This window comes from Maniola jurtina, chromosome 21 (genome assembly GCF_905333055.1).
Source record: "Maniola jurtina chromosome 21, ilManJurt1.1, whole genome shotgun sequence".
In the NCBI taxonomy this organism is placed as follows: Eukaryota; Metazoa; Arthropoda; class Insecta; order Lepidoptera; family Nymphalidae; genus Maniola; species Maniola jurtina.
In genome coordinates this window covers 8077984-8103244 of record NC_060049.1, presented here as the reverse complement: position 1 = coordinate 8103244, position 25261 = coordinate 8077984, and the positions used below count along the sequence as shown (strand labels likewise).

General features: G+C 39.1%; 1 protein-coding gene and 1 non-coding gene across 6 annotated transcripts; one reads left to right on the top strand and one right to left on the bottom strand.

The window, feature by feature from the left end:
* The first annotated feature begins 956 nt into the window (after positions 1-956).
* Positions 957-21008, top strand: LOC123876410 (cleavage and polyadenylation specificity factor subunit 6). 5 transcript variants are annotated; one of them, XM_045922655.1, is made up of 15 exons: positions 957-1059; positions 1168-1383; positions 7588-7803; positions 9996-10107; positions 11089-11309; positions 11765-11929; positions 13476-13601; positions 14742-14835; positions 15164-15265; positions 16339-16430; positions 16628-16894; positions 17129-17334; positions 17909-17959; positions 19256-19357; positions 20250-21008. In XM_045922655.1, exons 1-15 carry the CDS (start codon positions 994-996, stop codon positions 20434-20436), a joined length of 2223 nt encoding a protein of 740 aa, XP_045778611.1. In that variant the 5' UTR covers positions 957-993; the 3' UTR covers positions 20437-21008. The 5 variants fall into 5 exon arrangements, with proteins under 5 accessions (XP_045778611.1, XP_045778610.1, XP_045778613.1 ...); XM_045922654.1 differs by having other exon boundaries at positions 16333-16430; XM_045922657.1 differs by lacking the exon at positions 13476-13601 and having other exon boundaries at positions 16333-16430.
* Positions 21009-24920: 3912 nt separating this feature from the next.
* LOC123876565 lies at positions 24921-25027 on the bottom strand. Its single transcript, XR_006798377.1, has one exon. It is a non-coding gene; the product is annotated as a U6 spliceosomal RNA (small nuclear RNA).
* Positions 25028-25261: the final 234 nt, after the last annotated feature.

Below are 25261 nucleotides of genomic sequence, written 5' to 3'. Positions count from 1 at the left end.
ATATTTTGCCTATTTTCACAGTATTATGTCTTACGGAATCTTACTATGGGGTAAAGCGGCAGATATTGGAAAAATTTTCGTTTTACAAAAAAGGGCAATACGCGCAATCTATAATTTAAAACCGCGCGATTCCCTACGAGAGAAATTTAAGGAAATAGGTATTCTTACAGTAGCTTCTCAATATATTTACGCTAATATAATTTTTGTACGACAAAACATTCATAGTTACAAAAAAATCGGTGATTTCCACGACCGGCAAACTAGAAACCGTAATAGGCTCGCATATCCTACGCTCCGCCTCAGGAAAGTGGGAAAATCGTTTGTGGGAATGAGTGTAATATTTTATAATAAAATTCCACAATCAATTTTAGACTTGCCTTTACACAAGTTTAAAAAATCTATTAAAAGTATGCTCCTGGAAAAAGCTTATTATACAATCGAAGATTATGTAAATGACAAAAAAGCTTGGATTTGATTCGCTCCAGCAATATACGGCGCTGCAATTGCTTGTATACAGTATGGCATATTATTGTAAATTGTACATTTGAAAAGAGCAACCGCCGAGTTTCTTGCTGGTTCTTCTCGGTAGGAACAGCATTCCGAACCAGTGGTAGATTATTTTGACGATTCAAAAGCACTTGTAAAAGTTTAATTGAATAAAAATAATTTGAATTTTGAATTTTTTTGAATTGGCAGACAGGGAATTAGATTACACTTAATTACTTATAAATTGATTTTTATCACGGAATATTATAATTTTTTGTCCTTCGGATATAATGATGAATAACTAAATAAAAACAAATAGTGTTTTTATTTTCCATTCCTTAAAAAATAAATTAGTTAGTTAATATTTTGTTAGCATAACTTTACTATTTTTTTCAGGTTTTAGCAGTTTTTAGTCCAGCAGCTATAGAAGGATTTTTCTGGTCGGTGTAATTAATTTAAATCTGGTGACTGGTCACACTGGTACTACACTTTTCTTCAATTCGCAAAATGGCGGATGGAGGCGTGGATATAGATTTGTACGCCGACGATATTGAATCTGATTTTAATAGACAGGTGAGTCAATAAAATGCTTAAAAATTCGTTATTTAAGGTGTCTTTGTTATTTAGGTTATAACTTTGGGACGGCGCTATGCTTAACACGAATAACGGCGTGGGTTACAGGATGACTTTGGAGGTGAAAATGTCGATTTGTACGACGACGTGATCGCAGCCCCGTCGAAGCCCGAAGACGGCGACGGGCCACCCAACTCCGGACCGCCGCAGCATCAGCATCCACCGGAGGAAACCAACGGTTCAGTTCCGTACCACCACAACACCGTATCAAGCCACGGCCATCATGGCCGCCGCTTCCAACTTTACATCGGCAACCTCACCTGGGTTTGTACCTGATTTTTCTCTTTAGTTATTATATTATGTAAATATAGGACGTTACTATAATTATTATTTTTCAAACGTCTGTTGCGTTGACACGGATTTTATTAGGATTATCATCATTTACTAATGAGTGGGTCTAAAGTATATAAACGCCATGTTCTATTTATCGATTTTTATGAATTTGTAACGCGTAGTTTGTACTTGCAAATGCCGGCTTTTATAGTTATTACCTTTGAAGCCAATTCTCATTCCGTTTTACCTACCTTAATCAGAACAATTTTTGTATTTAGTCACTAATTTGAATGGCATGTCTAAATTTAGCTCATACTAAACAAATGATGGTACTCCTAAGGTTAAGTAACCAAATGAACTTATTCAACTTGATACAGATTCATAAAAAGAAATCTCTGCAGTATTTTACTAGGTATTGTCCTGTAACATTTTTTTACATACACACACTGTTAATTTACTTTTTGTTTATACTTATAATTATGCCATCAAAAAACAATCAAATGACAAAATCCTTGTATAAAATTAAAAATATTACAGTATGAACATTCCGAAAATGCCTGACAGCAATATCTTCACTTGCAGTTTAGTTTGTTATCTCAAGGCCACCACCATGTGAAACAAATGTATGCAGATATACACACATGTCAAGGCATATTGAAAACCAATAAGTTCACAAGGTGCTGTAGTGAGGAATCCTTCAGCATATGCATGGTTTGTGTATGTATTTGCACATATTTGTTTCACATGGAGCTGACATTAAGGCACCAAGCTACACTGTGACAAATATCACAGTGAGGCATATTTTGCATAAATGTTTACCTAAAGGCCTAAATTGAGTTAATATTTGTGGATATTCCTTATAAATATATGAATATTAAAATAGCGCAATGTAAGCTTTTTGTCACTAATTCTGTCGTACAAATAAACTTATCTAAATTGAAAGACATAAACTAAGCCACCCCTTTTCACCAAGAACTACCTATGTAAAGGGAAGGTCAGTCGCCTCAATTTAGCTTAAGTTTCATGTAAATCTGTCTAAAACTATGTTATACTTACATTAAAAAAATCCACATCCTGTATTAAACCAAAACAGAGATGTTTATAAGTTAACCATAGATCTATAGATAAAAAAATATAATTGTGTAAAAGTTGCAAAAAGATTTTTCTTGAAATGGTAGCAATATTCAACAGCTGTAAAGATGTAGCATGTGTGATTTAAAATGGTTTTATTGATACCACTGTCTGGATATTAGATTTTATTTCAAACTATAAATCACTCAGTCACCTTATCTGCAAATTGTTATTTTTTTTAAATGATCAATTGAAATTTACTTGCAAATATATTAATTTATTACTGTAGTTGCAACTTTATTATAAGAAACAGTTTTTATAACAATATAATTGTAATATTATACTGTACAATGTACATGTGTTTATTAAAATATTGAACTTTAAAGGAAAAAATTTGTTACAAGACAACTTATTATAAAACTTTAAGTATAATTTGATTCATTTGGTTATTTACTACAAAAATTTAAGTGCCATTACATTTGATTATTACGCTGCAGTGCCCATAACCCTAAATAAAAATAAGTAAATAGTATAAAAAAGTAAGTATTAAAAAATAGTTTTTAACCATCCTGTTATTGTTTGTTGGTTGCGCTAAGCCTATGGGTGGTCGCTTGTAAAAATGAGGCAAAATTATGTGGAAAAATTGGGATATGGTCACTGCAGAGGTCAAATATGATATGTATTGGCTCAAAACTTACAATTTTCTATTATGTTTGCATATATACATATTTACATTTATTGTGCTAAAACAAAATTACTCACTTTCATTGATGTAGCAACATTTTGAAGTTCAGGAAATTTTTATAATTTTATTTCCAATCAAAACTTTTTTGTATGTTTGTAACATTTATATGTTAAGGTTCAAATGTTCAGTATGACTGTATGGCATAGTAATTAATAACATCTTAAATGTGAGATAAATATGTTAAATATGTAAAGTAGCATTATTTGCCTTCACTTCTGAATTGGGATTCAATAAATTTCCTGTTCTCTTACTTTGAATTACTAAATAGGTAAATTCTTTTAAAATAATTAATGTTGCCACATCAATTTTTAGCAAAAACAAGTTCAATATGATAAAACCAAAAAAATATTTACCGTTATCTTAACCATTTACCATAAAAAATTAATTATTTAACTATATTTTTGTTTCATAATCCATACTAATATTATAAATGCAAAAGTGTGTCTGTTACCTTTTTATATCCCATCTGATTAACCAATTTGGCATCCTGGAGATGGACTTAGACTTAGACTACGTAGATGAAGTCGCCGGGTATCATCTAATTATTATTATTTATAAATCATTTTAAAATCTTGAATCTCTTTAATATCATTAAATGTTATACTGAGTCAATGTATTCATGAGTAATATTTGTCAATTTTTATTACTGTCCCTGTTAAATGGTGGAACAGAGAAAGTTATTTTAGCACTAGAATGTCTTCATATTTACATGTGATTTAAATGACTTTAACTTTGCGAGAAAACATGTTTCTATTATTGTCCCAAAAAATATCGGTTTTTGTTATTTATCTTTTCAATGTGAGGTATAGTATAATAATTTAGACGTTTTATACATATATAGTATCAGAGGCATCAATCAATGCCACTGAATATGTTAAGTAACGAAAGCTTACCATTGGTCGATTGTGGATCTCAATATGTTCTGATTGGCTGAATTTATGGTATTTTTGCTGCGACAACGCATATTGGCCAAGAGCAGATTGCAATTGTTACACAGTAGCTGACATTTTACCACAATCGACCCCTTGAGCGCCTATATTTCAATATGCTCCCGATTGGTGCTTTTAAGAAACAATCTCGTCTAATCAGGAAGCACTCATTTAAATATACGCGCTCTGTAAGCATGCAGAGTTCTATATATCCACATAACATCGGGGAAGAAGGAAAATTGTCCTCTCACAATATGCGTATAATACCCGGATTTAATATTATACACATTACCAATCAAGTTTTAGAAAGAGATAGTAATCGGTAGCTTCGGCTACGTAGAGCGTCTTTTCTCGTGGAGACGTCGACAAGACGTTACAAAGGTTAAAGGCCGGCGCACATATGGCGGAGCGCAGCGCAGAGCATTTTTCACAGTCAAAGTATTATCGACATTGTCCTCATTGAAATAATATCTAAACAAGTGTAAATTAAAAATTTATAACACCCCCGACAAGTGAAGGTTACAGTAACTAGAAAAGAGCTGATAACTTTCAAACGGCTGAACCGATTTTCTTGGATGATAGCTAAGAACACTGTCGATCAAGCCACCTTTCAAACAAAAAAAACTAAATTAAAATCAGTTCATTAGTTTAGGAGCTACGATGCCACAGACAGATACACAGATACACACGTCAAACTTATAACACCCCTCTTTTTGGGTCGGGGGTTAAAAAAATCAATTGTGCATCCGTGCGGATACTCGCGCAGTCCCGCGCGTGCTCGCGCATTCTCTGGTAGAAATTCGCGTAATGTGTCACGCGATTAGAAAACTTCGCGGGCATGCTCTGCGCTGCGTTCCATATGTGCGCCGGCCCTAAGACGTGTCAGAGACACCTCTACACAGTTAAAGTGGCCGATTAACTATTTCTAGTTTCGATTAACTATAAGTTCGATGGTTAATATTAATTATCGGCTACTAAACAATGTTTTTTTTATTGCATTGCATAGATGCTATTTTTTTTTAATAACTTTATTTTTTATAGAACTTAAACTTGTTTTTGCTACTATAACTTATTTAAACAAAAATTAATCTAAGATTGAATAAAAAAATTACTAGTCATATCTCTTCTTTATGCAATATGAACCAACCTATGTTCATAATTACACATAATAATTAGTGAGAAAGTAAACATGGTGTCGTGTTTTCTTACTAATTGGTAAGGTATTGGACATTTATTTTATGAAGTTTCGTTTACCATGTTGTAGTGGATACTGAAGTTTTGATAGAATATCAAAATCCAGAATACAAAGATGTTATTTTTTGGAGATCACTTTGTGACAAACTTTTGGTTCTGATTTTGATAGAAAGAGATATTTACACATCCCTCTGTTAATTATTATTGTCATAATAATTATTATCATTCTACATGCAATAGATTTTATGTTTCTCGAATAAAACATGTAAAAAAAATTGCTAAGGGTTCAAGGTATTTTATTTTTATTTTTTTGTAATATAATTTATTAGTCTTTATTGTTTTCTGTATAAGTACTTCAATTTATTTTCTTATAAGGTTTGTAGTTTCACTTTAAACAATCTATGACAGGAATTTGTAAATATCTCAATCTGTATGTATGTGGTTACATGTAGTAAATAATTATATTTTGAATGTTTATGTATCTGAATGAGTGTGTGTGTGAATGAGAGTATGGTGAAGAAAGTTTGATTAACTTATATATTCATTGAAAATAGTAATTTATTTAGAATTTATTTTTTACATAGTTATTAAATTCTGCATACATATTAGAATTTGTAACCGCTATAATATAAGAATATCCTACCGAGAATTAATATATAGATATTTTTTAATTATTATCTATAAAATGAAACTACCCTGCAGGTATCAAAAATGTGATATTCTTGATATCACTGAAAAGTAATAATGATAAATTATAGATTTACATATCTGTCGAACGTATTGGTATAACTAGACTGAAACTGTTTAAACCTTTTTCTTTAATACATCTTATATATAAAATAATATATATATTTTGACAAAGACCACTTTTGAGGTAGATTATATTGTGCTTTATTTTTTTAAATATGCTTTTGTTTTAAATCAGGATATTGGTTGGTGCGTAAGTTCCTGAGGATTATGCAAACATTTGATTGCCATTAGCAACCAAAATTCTGAAAACTTATATACTTTAACTTAATACTTTCCTTTATCAGGTTATCAACAAGGTAAGAAAATGCTTGTACCTCTGTAGTTTTTCATTATATCTGTGTACTGATTGATTTTGTTTTATTACATCGTGTAATTTTCAAATTGCCACTGATTTATCTTTGATGAAGTTACTATTTTTACATTGTTTTCTGTGTCGCCATGACTGTCAGTGTTCAATGGGGCTAGTATAACTACTTCACTAGCGAAATAAAGTCTGTAAGTTTGTGTTACTATTGAATGTGACAGTTAAGTTTAATGTATTTCATCTGTTGTCTATCTTATTTCGGTCTTGGATTGCGGCATACATTATAACTATTTATATCGGCATTGGCTTGTGTTTCGCGCAAATCGTTCCTGTGGTTAACCAGTATAGTTCAGTTTACAATGTTAAAGTTATGACTTACTGTTAATAATAAATTTATATTAAAGAATCAATTGGGTCCAAAGAAAATTGCATTGTTTAAATCAGAAACTCATGTATTGAACAGAGCTTTTATCTGGTGCTTGGGTATATATCTTGTTAGACTGATCTTGTAAAATAACTCATTGTTGATCTTGGAATAAATAAATCTAAACTTTTATTTAGTTATTTAGATATATCAAAAGTAAAATGGTTGAATTAATTTATGCTGTTAAATAATTTTTCAAGTGTAAATATATTAGTAAGGACACTATCATTTTGTAGATTTGTAAAATTCATCTTTTGATTCTGTCGAATGAATCAATCCAACGTTTTGCTTTAACTTATTTTAACGCAGTATGTTCACTGCCTAGTCCTCTGCGAAATAATATAATTAAAATGGAACTTCAATGTGATACTGAAATAAAAGAATGGTTAAAATAAAAACTGTTTCCTTTCCACCCAATATTTCATATTGAAAAAAATCGAAATAGGCACATTTCTTACGTTTAGGGGATTCATGGATGATAAAAGTATGTGTAAGATAAAGGATTGAAAGATTTCAAATGATTGAATTTTAGGCCCGTATTTTTTAGTGAGGGACTTCAAAAATAATAGTTGATCGCGATCGAAATTAGTTACCTCGGACGGTATTCTGAAAAAAAAAATTGGCGTAGAGGTTTCTCGTGGTACGTTACATAACATTGGGGGTATACGTGGCACTGATTAGAAAAAAAAACGAGGCACGGTGAAGTATGTATCTTCTATTTCGCTTCGCGTTTCATGAGATGGCATATCCCTGAGTTTTGGATGCATATGTTTTCCAGTGGGCGACTGATCAAGACATAGCTAACGCGGTCGCCGATATCGGCGTAACGGACTTTCAAGACGTGAAGTTCTTCGAGAACAGGGCAAATGGACAGTCGAAAGGATTCTGCGTCATATCGCTGGGTTCCGACCAATCCACCAGGATGGTCCTCGATCGACTGTCCAAGAAGGAGATTCACGGTCAGCATCCCGTTGTGACGCTGCCAACTAAACAGGTAATTACATTTAAAAAAGTTACATAAAGTTGAATTTTTGGATACCAACATGAAAATGAAAAAATATGTGTATAGTACGCGACATGTCGAGATGGCGTGCGGGAGTGCGGGGCATTCCTCCGAGTACGATATCTCTAATACCCCGTCCACACACTGCTCTACTCGCGCAATTAATCGCGACCCGCCGCACTAGGTCACTTGCCTTTGTAACGCGATGGACGTCGAAACTGGCAGCGTGCGCGCTATTGCATACTTACCGACAAAATAGGGAGCGATGGGCGTGAACGAGAAACACGCGAGCGCGGCCACACTACGTCTCTGCCTCCGTTCCTCGCGCCTTCCCATGCCACACGGGCATAGTGTGGACGGGGGGTAATAGTCAACTCCCACCTCCTGCTCAATGGATCCGTGTACGGTTTAAGGGCTATCAGGTTAGCTCGCTTCCATTTTAGACTGCATCATCACTTACCATCAGGAGAGAGCAGTCAAGGAACTTGTACCTGAATAAAAGAAATACTCAAAGCTTGACTCGTTTTGGCTATAGGTACCTACTGTACAGTATTGCCGTCAACTAAATAATTTCGAAGGATGTGGAGGGATCTGCTTATTTACCAATAAGCAGATCCCTCCACATCAATAGAGTCTTATTGCGAGCGAAGTTATAGTGCCAGCAAATCGTGCAGCGAAACGCCCTCACCTTCGCATCTAAATTCTTCGCACGTTCACGTGCAGTGCACTGATAAGACTCCTATTGTATAGGTCTCTCAGAGAGACTTCTTACTGGGGAAAATATATGAAAAATCAGGTCAGCGCTTGATATAAGTGCTTTGAAATGTTTAGTATCAATTGGTCTACAATTACCAAACTAAGTACTTAGGTACTTATTTGACTTCATTCGGATCACACATCGTACACAACTACAAAGCTTCAACTTAATCGGATGAACGATGAACGAAGCGTAGGTAACGAACCAAAACAAATATGTATTAATTTTTAGGGTTCCGTACCTCAAAAAGAAAAACGGAACCCTTATAGGATTAATTTTTTGTCTGTCTGTCGTGTCTGTCAAGAAAACCTATAGGGTACTTTCCGTTGACCTAGAATCACGACATTTAGTATGTAGGTGGGTCTTATAGCACAAGTAAAGGAACAACTCCGAAAACAGAAAAGTTGTAGTTACCTAAACACAAAAAAATAATTAAAATGTGTTCACGAAAAAAATAATTTACCAAATCTCATATAGATGGCGCTGTTGCCGTTAACTTGCTGTGTTGCACATAAAAATATTAAAATATCTTATACGATGGTACGGAACCCTTCGAATGCGAGTCCGACTCGCACTTGACCAGTTTTTATACTTTTATTCAAGAAGATGGTTTATTCAGGGGTACCTAATGTCAGGCAGAATTTACTTCGTCAAGTGGCCCGTGAAATATACCTACGGCGGCGCGTCCCTTATAGGCTCTCGAGTAACTCTTAGGGCCGGCGCACATATGGCGGAGCGCAGCGCAGAGCATGCCCGCGAAGTTTTCTAATCGCGTAACACATTATGCGAATTTCTACCAGAGAAAGCACGAGCACGCGCGGGATTGCGCGCGGATGCGCGAGTATCCGCACGGATGCACAATTGATTTTAGATATTATTTCAATGAGGACAATGTCGATAATATTTTGACTGTGAAAAATGCTCTGCGCTGCGCTATGCCATATGTGCGCCGGCTCTTAGAGTAATCCCGCACTACGAAATTACACCGCGCGATTTTTCCGCAGGATTGTAACTTTTGTGTGCGGAGTAAAGGTACAAACGCATTTGCGCTGCGCTGCGCGACGTGATACAACGCGCCAGCGCCTTGTTCCATTACACACTCATAAAGTACATTTGCCGCGCCGCGTCGCTCAAATGCGCTTTGCTCCTTACAAACCTTATAAACCCTATTTACCGCGCACCGCAGCGCAGCTTAAGTGCATTGGGACCTTTACCTTATCTCTTGAGAGAGAGATAACGAAATAAAAGTATATGCGGTAGAAAGAGAGGTGTTTTTAGGTCGCAGTGATGTGTGAGCTGAATTGCACTTTATTGCTTCGTTACTAGAGTTGCTATTTATTTTAAACGTCTTCTCTAAATGATCCTCTATACTTGGAAGGTACTATTAAGTGTTTTGTGGTAATATTCTGAGGTGTGCGTCCCACAGGCGTTGAATCAGTTTGAGAGTCAGTCGAAGACAAGGTCAACACCGCCCGGACCCAACAACCCCGGTATGAGAGGTCCTCACCCTGGGGGCATGCCTGGCCCACACCCTGGAGGTAGATATTGACATTTCTTTTTTAAATCTATGATTCTAAGGCTGAGATCTATAGAGCGCACTTTGAGTTTGCTCAAACTTAAGAAACTGTTAAATCGAGACAGCGCTATATCGATGACATAAGTTTTTCTCGTTTTAACTTGTCTGGGCAAAGTAAAAGTACACTATAAATTTCCGCCTTTCCTTCTGTTATATAGACCAATTAGTATAAATGGTTATAGAACTGCAAACTATGTCCAAGGTCATGTATGTACAACATAAGTATATACGAAAGTGAAGCTTTCGTAAAACTGCCATTAGACGATCATTAGACCTATTTGTGACCTTGGGATGAAAAAATAAATATCCCTCAAATGAAAAAATTTAGTTACCGAATGGTCTATCTATAGAGCGTACCTTAACTTTACTCAGACTTAAGACGGAGTTAATAAGATACTTATTTATGTAGAGACATAGTGTCTCGTTTTAACTCTGTTAAGTTTGAAACAAGTTAAAGTATGCTCTATATTGATCTTAGCCCTAGGTTGAGTTGATTAGGTTTAACTATATCTGTTGAAGGAGATAGAGTTATTTCGCTGGCATAAATCTGTCTTGTTTTAACTGAAATGTAAGTCGGAGTGGAAGTACACTATAGCCACATAAGATTCTCTATAAAACACCGCTTAAAATGTTTGAATCAGGACGTGAGCGTAGGTATATAAATGCTGTATAGATCCTTTTATAGGATGCAAAAACAGCCACTGTTGAGGTTCAGATAAAATTGAAACAAATATTCTTCATGCCCACAGCTCCTCATGTATGACGAATAAATTTAATTTATTCCAGACGAATAATTTGTTATTGAGATTTGAGGTGCATTGCCTAAGCCGGGTTGTTTACACTTATTATACTAGCCATGTTAATTTTTATTTTATAGAAAGCCATCAGCCCGCCGGCTTTGATCTTAACATTGTATAAACTATAACTTTTCATTAATTCATAGAATTCTTTGGTGGCGGACCAAATGGACCGGGACCAAATGGCCCACGCATGATGATGCCTGGGCCAGGCCCCCATCATCAGCTTCGTGGGCCCCCACCCGGACCCCATGGCCCCCCACCGCACCACATGCAGCAGCACCAAGGCCCCCCACCGCACCATATGCCGCCTCATCAGGGCCCGCCCCCGCACCAGGGGCCCCCACAACACAGGCCACCGATGCAGGTGAGACCACTACACTAATTTCGGCTTTCAAAAATGAAATGGTATATTTTAATTTTACGACGAACCCAGAAGACGAGGTTCAATTCCTGCCGGTTTCGCAAGTTTTGATATGTACATATTTAAAAATTATTTAGAAACCAACTCTTAGTTATAAGATGTAATGTGTGGCACAATTTTTGTTTTTCTTTCTTTCTATTTATCTATCTTCGCATACAAAACTAACAGACAAGAACAGTCTAAGTTGGTGGATATAGAAACTTGAAATTTTGAGTTACTCTTTCTCTATAAGCCAGACTGCCTCACACTAAGAAATATTTTTGGGACTTCAATCGGGATCCTTAAAAAATCTAAATCCACGCAGTCGTAAGAATAAAATCAATTTACAAAAAGAAGAGCTAAATCAATTTATCAAAGAATTTATCAAAAAGAGCTAAATAATAGTAAATTTTCTTTAGTTCCAAGGGCCGCCGCAGATGCAACGCGCCCCCGGAGGCCCTCCAGGAGGCCCGCGAGGGGGCCCTGACTGGCCCAGGCCCCACCACATGCAGGCCCCAGCTCCACAATACGGACCCCCGCAACACCAAATGCCGCACCAAATGCCCCCGCCGTCACCGCATGGGGTATGTATACCATAAGCCTACTTTGTCGCATTAATTCACAAATTGCAAAAAACCAAATAAAATTTGAATTTCGCGGGCAGACCCGTCTCATGTCCCTTAAGTTTAAAAATTGGAACAAGCGAATAGCACCATTATTTTTGACAGTCACGCATGTGTGCGGCGGGGGGACCTTTATCAGGTTTTTTTATGGGGTAGAAACGTCATTGGTAGGTACTTAAAGGGGGAAAAAGGTGTTGCCTTCCAATGTTATTTTGCTAGGGTCACTTTTTGCCACAGAATTCTAAATAAGGTAATAGAATTGGTATTTCCGACATCTTAGCAACTTAGAGAGAAATTAATTGATAATTTAAAATTACATCTTTCTAATAGAATGAAAATATAATGCTTGTCAACACAAAAGAATCAAAAATAGCCATGTTAATAATGGTTGATGTTTCTCTCATATACCTACACTGTATAGTAGGGACTTCCTCATGCCACGGTCTTGCGCCGTCTATCCAACTAGGAGGAGGTCTTTCAACGCTACGCTTTCTAATGCGAGGTCGCTATAACTATTTGTCCTTGCCAATTCAGTTTCGCAACCCGTTGAGCTATGTTGGTTACTCTGGTTTTCCTACCAATCTTCGCCTGCCCAGAGCGGTTACAAGATCAATACCTCTAGTTTCCGGCGGCCCCCGCTATTTCTGGCTCCGGCTGCGTTACTTAGGGTAACGTAATGTAACGTAATGTAACGTACTGTACACGTAGGACGAAGTTGGATCGATGCCTTTGTTAACGAAATCTTCTTAAGATCTCCTACGTGCTGAGAAAGATATCGGGCCATGCTGGTTTTTTGCCTACTAAAATCCTCTCAGCGGATATTGGGAATGAATCCTCCAAGATCTCTTACGAATACATCGTTGCCTCCCTTGCGCGACGCTCATTGGGCTCGTAAAGAAAATAGCCCCCTGTCGCATGCACCTCGCTATGTGCCATGGCTGCTTGTGCCACAGCAAGCTTGGGACCTATGTACCTTGAGAAGATCATCCATCCGCTTCCCGCTATCTTAAGGTCGTCAGTACTGCGGGTTCGACTCGTCCCACACTTGCCGCTTGCTGTACGCAGTCTCCACTCTAGAACACTTCTGCCCAATGGCCATCAGTTCTGCGGCAAATATGACCACTGCCACTTCAGCTTACTAATTTGTTGGGCTATGTCGGTTACTTTCGTTTTCCTATAGGTTTCTTCGTTACGGGTTTTATCCCTCAGAGAGACAACTAACATAGCCCGCGCGCTGAGTGAGTTTTTTTTAAAAAGAATCTTAGCCATGCTAATCATGACTAATACTCCCCTTTCCCCTCCAAATAAGCGTAAAGCTTGTGCCAGGAGTGGGTTCGACAATAGTGCAACGGGTGGGGTTTGAACCGCCGACCTTTCGGAATTCAGTTCGCTCCTCAACCCTTGAGCTATCGAGGCTCTAAATTAGCTGGACAAGAACAAGTGTCCACGTTTCAGCGATGTATTGTATGTATACCTATTGTGAATTCTGTGGTTATTGCGAACGCAGGGCGCGGGCGGCCGCGGTGGGCCCGGCGAGTGGGGCGACGAGCTGCCGCGCCCGCACCCGCCGCACGCGCACGGCCCGCCGCCGCACCACATGCCGCACCACATGCCGCCGCTGTCGCCGCGCGCGGTAAGACGCACCCCACATGCAAGGGATAAGTCTGCGTCCTGAGTGACGAGGCACCGCGTAGCTGGAATGAAACGGTGCATCAAACAAATGTTCGACTGAATTTGTCTCGTTTGAATTTGTCCTTAGTGATAGTGGACGTGCACTTCCCTGTGTGCACTAAGGACTAGTACGACGTGTAAATCTGCTCCACGATACGCCATTCCGCTACACGCGGCACGCCGTCACTCAAGACGCACACTAAGGCAGAGATCTGTAGAGCGTACTTTGACTTTGCTCAGACTAAGTTTCAGTTAAAACGAGACAGATTTATGCCAGTCATATAACACTGTCTCGTTTTAACAGTGTCTTAAGTCTGAGCAAAGTTAAAGTGCGCTCTATAAATCTCAGCCCAAGACCTTGTTCAGAAGGGGCGAGTGCGCGAATCGTTTCGCGCGAATTCATACGCGTGTTGGCGAGGTACTGGCCAGGAAAACATCGCGTCCACAAGCAGCGCGCGTATTTAATATACGCATGTAGATAGTATGTAGTACGCCATATTCTCGACTTGCACGTTAACGCTCGTCGCCCGCTCGATTCGAGATTGAGATGGTTGCGTCCAATTTACGCGCGATCTTCACGTATCTAGGGGAATGGGGCGGCATGTATTGCACGTTTCTTCTGGATGCAACGTACGCGCGTATACGCGCGAAACGATTCGCGGTGAATTCGCGCTTTCTGTACTGAATGAGACGGCAAGCGAAACTCCGCAAACTGTTGAAAGATCACTCTATCTGAAATGTATGGGAAGGCAAACAGTCAACCGTGAACTATTTGCCTAATGGGTCCGTAGGCGCCATCTTCACGAACGAGAGTATTGCAGCGATAGTCTCGCCGTGCCGCCAAATTCGATACAACTCTTACACTCGTAGACCAATCTCCACAGAGCGATACTATCGCCGACGATAGTATCGCTCGTTTGCGATTTTCTCGCCCGTGGAGATGGCGCCTTAGTCGTTATTACGTTACAGTAAGGTGCAATTTTAATTGTATACAATAAAAAACAGAACATTGAACATATCCTGTACCAAGTTTTTGACCTTGATAGTATTGTAAAGTAAATGGCCGTAAGTGCATGATTGTGAGTGTAGGTTTTGTTTGTAGCCGCCCGGGCAAGGCATGCCGCCGCCTCACCATCAGATGCCGCCGCACCAGCAGGGCCCGCCCAGGGGACCCGCGCCGATGCCGCAACATCCAGGTTAGTGCTAGCATATCAGCCCCCGCTACATTAGGCTGAACTTTTTGAAAATTCTATCTTAGTCTACGTTATTGAGAAAACCTACATGTAGTGTTTCATGTAGGCTTTCAGACTGTTCCATAATCATCATCATACTTAACCCAACGCCGGCTTAAATCCCTTTTTAACCGACTTCCAAAAAGGAGGAGGTTCTCAATTCGTCGGAATCTTTTTTAAAAGATTAATTTATTTTAAGACTTCAAATTTTTTTTTATTTTTATTTATCGACTATATGTGAGAGTCCTACTCGCACTTGACAGGTTTTTAATCATCGTGTTGTATGGTACAGGCGGGGCTCCAGCGCCGCACGTGAACCCGGCGTTCTTCAACCAGCAGCCGCCCGTGCAGCCCGCGCCCGCAGTGCAGCCGCCGCCGCAGCCCGCGCCGCCCGGTAATTACTACTTACTTGACCCTCAGTGCTGTACAATAACAGGCCCGGACTTTGTCTGTGTTGGCGTTTGCTGGCGCGCGTGCGGTGCCTTTTTGGAGTGTTTTTTTTGTTAAAAGTGGTCGGTTTTTGTATTTCACTGCTGTTTTTTGGTGGTGGACCTGACTGGGAAGCGCTCTAAGGGGGCGCCGCGCGTGTGTCGATTAGCACCGGCACAGACGAAGTCCATACTTATATAGTTTCCCTAACTTGTAACTAACTACAAACTTGACATTGGCTAATCTTTGTAAAGCCAGACGAGAGAAGAAAAAAACAGGCCCATGTACTAATAGTGCGGTAAGAATAGACATTAACCTCAAAATAAATAAAACAGTTTTGATTTTTTGGATTCCATATCTCCAGAGAAAAAAGGAACCCTTCGTTGGCTGTGTGTCTGTTGGAATCAAAATCTACGGAGTACTTCCCGTGGACCTAGAATCATAAAATTTGGCAGATAGCAATGTCCTAGAGCACAAGGAAAAAATCCGAAAACCATGAAATTTGTGGCTACATTACAAAAAAAGTGTTAATCTTGTACGGAAACCTTCCTGTTCGTGCCTGACTCACACTTGACCGGATTTTTATTTCTAAACCACCCCAGTATTGAGGCGAACAAAACGAAAATAAATATTCAAATCGGTGGAGCTTATGTCGAGTGTTTGCGAGACGCGCGGCAAATGATTTTTATTATATTATAGATTATAAATACACTAGCATGTCGTGTTGTGTCGTCAACCGTTAGAAGAATATCGGTTTCATACAGTATTGTACGGGAGCAGTGTCTGTGTGCTCGACCGTACCAAAGGGAGATCTCCCACCGAGTGGTTGTCTTGCTTGGTAGCGCCAGCTGGCCGACGGTTACATGTTGAAACTTCAGAGAGAGACAAGACTCCACTATTATCTTAGAGACACTTGTGTAGTGGCGTGTCGTGATGCCTTGTGTCGTCTCTCTCTAACCATACTAAATGTATGAAACCGATATGCTTCACGACACATACATCCGGCCTTAAACTAAACTGGTGTCCCGCCAGGACCAGGCGCGCCCTACGGCCACCCGGCGCACGGAGGCCCGCCGCCCGCACAGGGCCCGCCGCCCGGCGCGCGCCAGCCGTACGGAAGACCACCTGCAGTATGTATATTTTTCATTTCTCATGCTTGCAAAGTTCTTTTTTATGCCCAGTATAAGCGGGCTGAAATTGCTTTGTATGCTAGAACTACTCATATTATAAATGTGAAAACTTGAGTACAGAGTCCTGCTACAAAGCAGGAGTTAAAATGAAAATAAATCTAAAGAACATTATTTTGAGGCTGCGTGTGATGTTACAGAGCTACCCCGGCGGTGCCGAGGCGCGGCCCGCGCACCACCCTTCGCCGCTGGGCCCGCACGCGCCCCCGCACGCGGCGCACCCCACGCACCCCGCGCACCCGCCGCACCCCGTCATCAGTGAGGCGGAGTTCGAGGAGGTGATGGGCCGCAACCGCACCGTGTCGTCCAGCGCCATCGCGCGCGCCGTCAGCGACGCGGCCGCGGGCGAGTACGCGTCCGCTATCGAGACGCTGGTCACCGCCATCTCGCTCATCAAGCAGAGCAAGGTGAGTGAAGGTCCCATGTATGAGTTCTCACTCATTGAATCAGAATGATCATCATCATTCAATCAGAATGATTAGCGCTGCTTCGTCTCGATTCATTTTATTTATCGGCACGAGTTATACCACTTTCGATGAATCTCATCAGCAGACACAATTTTTAATTTGATGTAGGAGCAGGATTTCTCAAGTAAAAAATTATACTTTTCCAAAAATACAATTTAACATGTTCCTTTATAGGTGGCACATGATGACAGATGCAAGATTCTCATCTCCTCACTCCAAGACACATTGCACGGCGTAGAGACCAAGTCGTACGGGGGAGAGAGACGGCGGTCGCGGTCGAGGGAGAGGGATGCGCGCGTGCACCACCGCGCGCCGCGTCGCAGGGAGCGTTCCGCGTCGCGCTACAGGGACAGGTCGCGTGACAGGGAAGAGCGAGACAGGTGAGGGTAAAGGACACATTGCACGGCGTAGAGACCGAGTCGTACGGGGGAGAGAGACGGCGGTCGAGGACAAGGAACGAAGGAACGGGATGCGGAAGCTTTTCGTATGGTGTATATCGCCATAGAGCGGCGCTGCACCGTGCGTCACTGCGCATCGCGGCATACAGACCGTTCACTATAACTTGTCCCCTGCCGTCATGTTGGCACCACTGCTTTATTTGCTTTATTCCTTACAACTTAGGGCTTCTTATTGTGTGACTTGCAATGGTGCCAACATAACGTCAGGGGATCAAGTTATAGTGAACGCTCTCCATATAATATTTTAACGCGAAGCGACGCGCCGTGCAGCGCTGCTGTGATGTGGTCCGGCCTTATAGGTGACAATTATTTCATCATGAATGAATAAATATAGTTTTATTATACACCACAAAATTAATACAGGAAAAACACATCATAATAAAGGTATGTTTTAATTTAAGCCAAGAATACAGTTATTATCAATAATTTGTAGTAATTTGAAATATCCAAATAATTATAAAGTAGTGGAAATGAAATGTAATCACTTTGATTACAGGTACAGGGAAAGGTCGAGGGAGCGTGACCGTGAACGCGACCGTGGTGATACGTAAGCCTTATTTTCATAAATAGGCCTTATACTATGTATTACATAGCTGTATGTTACGACTAGATACGATTCTATTGCGATTCTACCGCGGTTACATCTGTAAGTTTTACTCACGTAAGTAACTTAAACTTATTTCACTTACGACTTTAATAATTTAAACACTTATTCAACTTACGCTAGTTGAAAATTTTACTTACAAACTTACAAGTTTAATCACGGCCTTAGGGCATTATTTTAGGCTCAACGCGTATTGCGTCGGAATTGAAGATAATGTTAGGCGTTTGTTAAAACGTTTCTAAAGTGAACTTTATCTTCAATATGCAAAGCGAATGCGCAATGTGCCTTGAGCTTAAGACCTGACTTTTTAGTTCATAAAAGTTAAACTAACAAACAGTGCAGAGTTATCTTATATACTTACCGATTTGTTAAAATTCACTCAGTTTTTAATCGATATGTAGTTGTAACATACAAAACCCTCCGATCCTTCTTCCCTTTAAACTTTGCATTTGTTTTATTTTTTCGTAGTAACTCTTAGTTAGTTATTTTTGTTTTTTAGTAACTTAGTGTAAGTAATTCCAACTTTAAAAGGCTCCACCATGACATGACCAGAATGTGGCAGAATAATGTCGCGGCAAGCAGCATGCCGTTAGTATGAATATGAACTTAGGTGCAACGCATACCCACAAAGTCGAGTGGAGCCGTGGCGTAGCGTCTTTCTCGATAATAACTGAAAACTGTGCTTAATTTACTTTGCACAAAGAATAACAAGCTTTGATTCGCTAAAATAGACTGTATGGTACACCGTGAAGCATGCGATATGCACCCCCTACTACTTAACATGCAGAAAAAGCGAGCAATTTCCACACAAAGCTTCTAAAACACACTCAACATTCGTTTCATTCAGATACCGGACCATCTTACAGGAGATGTACACCCTAAAGCAGTGATGTCTTTTTTAAAGCAGTGACTTTTTTCTATGAAGATCTACCTACCAAAGCTTTTTATACCTACATTTTATAGAGTTTTATCTTATCTATTTGTTAGCCTGTAGATGAAATACTAACTAGATTTGAAAACGAACAGACAATGCGATCGTCACACCGTAGCTGTCAAACTACCGCGGTCATGCCCCTGAGTTGAGATCAAGTTATCAAAAAGACTGCTCTTGTCTACTCCGTTGGTATGCGTCGGCCTTTAGCCTCTTTTCAATTGAGTTTATGGTTTGCTGTGATCTAATACATTGGAATGTGTATAACTATTTTAGTCGTTTGTAATGAGTTCGTCTATTATTTGCAGGTATTACAGGGACTATCGTGAGAGGGAACGCGACCGCTCAAGGTCCAGGGACCGCGAGCGTGCAGAGCACTACAACAGGGGACACAGCCGGACGGAAGAGAGGTAATACAGTCCGACAAGGCTCTCTTGGCACTTGAAAAGAGCAACCGCCGAGTTTCTTGCTGGTTCTTTCCGAAGGAACGGCATTCCGAACCAGTGGTAAATTATTTTGACGATTCAAAAGCAGTTGTAAAAGTTCAATTGAATAAAAATATTTTGAATTTTGAATCTTGAGTGACATTGACAGGGGGGCGCAGTTGTAGCACAAACATGATCAACCCATTTCCGCCCCACTACTGAGTATGGGTCTCCTCTCAGAATGATAAGGGTTTAGGCCATAGTCTGCCACGCTGCGCTGGCCCAGTGCGGATTGGAAGACTTCACACACCTTTGAGAATATGGAGAACTCTCAGGCATGCAGGATTCCTCACGATGTTTTCCTTCACCGTTAAAGCAAGTGATATTTAATTGCTTAAAACCACACATAACTGAAAAGTTAGTGGTGCGTGCCCGGGATCGAACCCCCGACCTCAGATTAGGAGGCGGACGTTCTAACCACTAGGCTATCACGAGTTTGTAGCACAAAGGCTTTTAGCAAATAAAATCTCAAGTTTAGAGAATACCTTGAAATACTCCGGACAAATTCAAATGTATCGAACATTTGTTTAATAAGCCGTTCATTTCGCCTACAGTAAGACTACATATAACAATTTAAGAGAATTACGAATTCATACACTAATAAAAATTCAATTTCATTTTTTTAAATAAAAATTTATTTAAATTTCACCTTCGTTGCCGATTCACCAATTCACCATCATTGCCGAAATTGTAGTTTTTGTTCATTGCTCATGTCTTACCCAGTTCCATTTTTCTGTTTTAGCTACTATCACAGTTGTCTTATTTCTAGTGTTATTAGTACCTAGACCTATAATTATCCTATATTTATTCGTTGCAGGCCTCGCAAGTCGCCCGTAGAGCCAGCGGTGGAGAGTGGCGCCGGAGATACAAGCACGAGCAAAAGTCGTACAGCGGCGACGCCCTACTACGACGAGCGGTACCGCGAACGCCGCGAACGCGACCCTCCCACCGCGGACCGCGAGCGCGACCGCGAACGCGACCACCGCCGGGACGCTAGGCATTAAATGACTAATAAACTAAAACTAGACCATACCATAGTCTAAATAAAGTACAGTACTACCACTTTCAGAAGTAACGCTGATGTACATTCAAAGGCCGTAATTTGTTTAGCACCTTAATGATCATATTCGCGTGGCAAGGTTATGCACATGCGTTAGGTGTGTGTAGCGTGTTTATAGAAAAAAGCCATAAGTGCGACAGGTTTTTGATGCAATAGTTTCGCGGAATTGCTACTCGAATTCTGAGGCCGACCGTACCTACGCAGATATTATATTATATATTATGTATGTGACATTGCCATTACGGGATAGTGGGAGCAAAATTCTATTTTGTTATTCTGGGACTTTGAACTTTCTCTCTTCTGATTGGTCCACAAACATTCGTATGTCTTGTTTTTGCTCATAGGTAGTGATGTAAAATAGTGCCACTCGGGGCCAAAATTTTATGTTTAAGGGCGACGTATATCAATTCCTCTCTCATAACCCCATGTTGATTCCACAGTTTGTATGTGCGTGGAAAAAAGGATCTGGCACAACGGGCGGTCGAAGTCACCAGGCACCCAGGTGGTTAGGGTGAAATCATTCAAACTCAAACTCAAACTCAAATTATTTTTATTCAATTAAACTTTTACAAGTGCTTTTGAATCGTCAAAATAATCTACCACTGGTTCGGAATGCTGTTCCTACCGAGAAGAACCAGCAAGAAACTCGGCGGTTGCTCTTTTCAAATTTACAATTTACAATAATATGCCATACTGTATACAAGCAATTGCAGCGCCGTGTATTGCTGGAGCGCATCAAATCCAAGCTTTTTTGTCATTTACATAATCTTCGATTGTATAATAAGCTTTTTTCAGGAGCATACTTTTAATAGATTTTTTAAACTTGTGTAAAGGCAAGTCTAAAATTGATTGTGGAATTTTATTATAAAATATTACACTCATTCCCACAAACGATTTTCCAACTTTCCTGAGGCGGAGCGTAGGATATGCGAGCCTATCACGGTTTCTAGTTTGCCGGTCGTGGAAATCACCGATTTTTTTGTAACTATGAATGTTTTGTCGTACAAAAATTATATTAGCGTAAATATATTGAGAAGCTACTGTAAGAATACCTATTTCCTTAAATTTCTCTCGTAGGGAATCGCGCGGTTTTAAATTATAGATTGCGCGTATTGCCCTTTTTTGTAAAACGAAAATTTTTCCAATTTCTGCCGCTTTACCCCATAGCAAGATTCCGTAAGACATAATACTGTGAAAATAGGCAAAATATACAATTTTTGCAGTTTCCACATCAGTTATCTGTCGAATCTTTCTAACAGCGTAAGCAGCAGGTAGGTAGGTAGCATTGTTGTAGGTACGTTCAGTTTTAGTCTGCGCTTTTCGGCGCAAATGAATTTTGCCGATTTATCATATGACTCCATAAAAGTGGTAGTGCTGTACTTCATTGAGTCGACTTAAATTATCTTTAGTAGTGGATCAGTCGTTCGGATACGTTGAATACGCAACAGATTGAGATGGCAATCGGGGTATGAGATGGGGGGACGCCCCGAACGTCAGCCACGTTCGCCCGCATCGGGTTCCCGCGGGGACTATGCGGTGTGTCCCCACCCCGCTTGCCATCTCAACCTGTCGCGCACTATAGGTGTTACGTTGTAACCATAAAACCTGGTATCTGAAGGTAGTACCCACCAGATGAAAGAATATTGTAACAACAGCTTTTTCAAACTCTACGAACAATACAGAACATGTATTTTTGTTTTTACTTGGTCGAAACTATCTGGTTTTAAATTTAAGTCTAGGTGAGAATGTACAAAAACGCAGTAATTAAAAAAAAATTAAAATGTCTGTGTTTAGTTTTTAGAAAGGATTGCATTGCTGTTATTTCATATCATAGATCTTACAAAATTAATGTAAAGCTGATTCACACAAGCGCGTACACGTGCGTGTAAAGCCCTGACACACCGGGTTACGCATACGTCCACGCTTTACACAAGCGGTGTGCCATGTTTCATACAGTTCCATACATTACAACGCAATGGTACACGCTACGTTTACGCTTACGCAGCCTGTGTGAATGAGTTATAAAAATTGGTGCCTAATCGGTTGCATAACTTAAAACTGAATTGACAGATATAACTGAAGCGCTATCTCACTATCCCCAGAGTAATTGTTAAAGCCTAAGTAATTATGATTATAATAATAAAATTATGATAGGCACCAATGTAATGCCTATTTGTTATATTTTTTTATTGGAACATATTTGTATCGTGCGTGACATGATTTTTGTGACATTATAATTTTATTAGTATAAGACCTCGTGCGTATCCAATTAAAAAAATCACTCTATTAGAAATCTTTCATACGCGCTTGGTCCATACTTTACTTTCATACAGCATAATCCATACTAATATTATGAATGCGAAAGTGTGTCTGTCTGTCTGTCTGTCTGCTACGTTTTCACGGCCCAATGACTGAATCAATTTTAATGAAATTTGGTACAGACTTGGATACATCCCGGGGAAGGTCATAGGATACTTTTCATCCCGGAAAATCAAGGAGTTCCTACAGGATTTTAAAAAAACCGAAATCCACGCGGGCGAAGCCGCGGGCATCCTCTAATTAATAATGAACTACTTTTAATGGATGGTCAACATTCCAACTTTGTGAGGTTAGTTTTAACCTCAACTTTAACACCAAATCTATTACTTATCGTTTGTGTTAAAAATAAATACTTTATATATAATTTCATATTAGAAATGTAAAATATCTCGGGTTTCTATTTGAGTAACGTTTGAATAGGAGTTTGATAAGTAGGTAGGTAGATGTTAGTTTTTGCTAGTGTTTAAGAAAATTTTCGCATGGACATGTTCCATACAGATTGACACTGATGGATTACTTAGGTACTTCTTTAATTAATAAATTGGCGTATCATTTCAATGTTGTTTTATTTTTAATCCACTAATATAAGCTGTTAGAAATATTACTTCATGGACCGAAATTGCATAGAAGTCCATGAACTTCAATTTTTTAGACTACCTAATTTATTATCATAGTTTAAGATAGTTTGGTACCTTGTAACAAAACGTCGAGGCATCACTGGCCTATGCTAGCAGGCGTCAAATGTTCTTACCTTTGACGCTAGGTAGCCTATGAATAGTCTATTTTTCTTTGAGTTCACGTCACCCATAGCCATAGTAGTACAATGCTCTATAATAAATCAATGGCCATAGCCAATATTTCACATGTCGTCGGTCCCATACAAATGATAAGAGGTAAAAATCGTAGTGGGCGTTAATCATTCTGAGTTACCAACCAATCACAAACGAAACTATGTTTTCTAATTGAACTTCGAATTTCCTTCCAATGGACTTGTAGACTTTTGGTGTTTAAACGATAAAGCAATTTTATGGTGGACTTATACTGATTGATGTCCGCAACGTAACCAACTGAAAAAATCTGTTGGCAATGAAATTTTTCCGATTTTCATCTTCAAAGTAGAGTGCAAGGTAGAGTGATCGTAAAATCATCCCGCTTGCTTCAAAATTAACTGTAAATTATTGTTAAGAAGACCAACACTTTACGTTAAGGGTACTTAGGTACCTATTTCCTTCGATAAACTGTCGGCATTGAATCGTTAAAACCTCTAGAAATCTCCACCCTATTAATTTTACGATCTTTATCTTCCTAACTTGACACCGACAGGCTTTCTTGTTCAAAGTAAATATCTATTTAATTGATCTAGTGATTGAATTTCTTGATAGATAGATACTTAATTTACTTAAAAGAAAAGTCATATCGAAATCTATCTTTTCCATACCATTAGTCACAACTAAACCTATGAATAAACTAATTTCTAGTCTAGACTAAGATTTTTCAAATAGGTACTAAGTACCTTTAATCCTCTTTTGGAAACTGGGATTTCTGTATTTATTTTGCATTTCACATGTAGGCACATTAGGTACACATGAGACCCTGTAAGGATATGATAAAAAAGATATATTAGAAAATTGTTACATTAAAAGTCACATAGGTAAGTAGGTAACTAGGTAGCAAAATTTTACAACATTCATAAATTAAAAAAAGATTCCGACGAATTGAGAACCTCCTCCTTTTTTGGAAGTCGGTTAAAAAAACATTAAAATTCACATAATTTCAACCGAACAAAGCCGGGCGCATCAGTTAGTTATATAGGTAACTCAAAATTTAAAAATCCCCGACATAAAAACCTCTATAAGAAAACTAGAAAAGAGCTGATAACTTTCAAACGGCTGAACCGATTTTTTTGGATTATAGCTAAGAAAACTCGATCAAGCCACCTTTCAAACAAAAAAACTAAATTAAAATCGGTTCATTCGTTTAGGAGCTACCACAGACAGATACACACATCACTTATAACACCCCTTTTTTTGGGTCGGGGATTAAAAAACATCATAAATAAACGCCCCTAGACATGAAAATCTACTTACTGGCTGTACAGAAAACTGCGCAAAAAATGTGGAACGCTTCACGATTTTGCGTGTCATCCTTGCGCAGGGGCCATGCTAATCTTCTCTGTATCGTTCCAATTTTAGTATATGTACTGCCGAAGCGAGTACAACATAACTACTAGTTTCCTTTCTTATATACCTCAATATAGAAAAAACTTCTATAGCGTGATTTAAAACTGACGCATTTTTTTCATGAAACATTGAATAATTCGTACTTATTTTTACTTTTTATATTTTTGTACGCTTTTTATATACAAATACATGAATAAAATTAATTTTATGAGTTGAAGAGTACAAAAACAACAATTTTACTCGATTTTTAATATTTGCATGCAGTTAGCG

Bases quoted from the DNA above. Each gene is read 5' to 3' on its own strand.
- LOC123876410 (XM_045922654.1), top strand. From the start codon at position 994: ATGGCGGATGGAGGCGTGGATATAGATTTGTACGCCGACGATATTGAA. The intron at 1,384-7,587 runs GTTTGTACCTGA...TATGTTTTCCAG, and splicing joins ACATCGGCAACCTCACCTGG to TGGGCGACTGATCAAGACAT. The intron at 16,895-17,128 runs GTGAGTGAAGGT...GTTCCTTTATAG, and splicing joins CGCTCATCAAGCAGAGCAAG to GTGGCACATGATGACAGATG.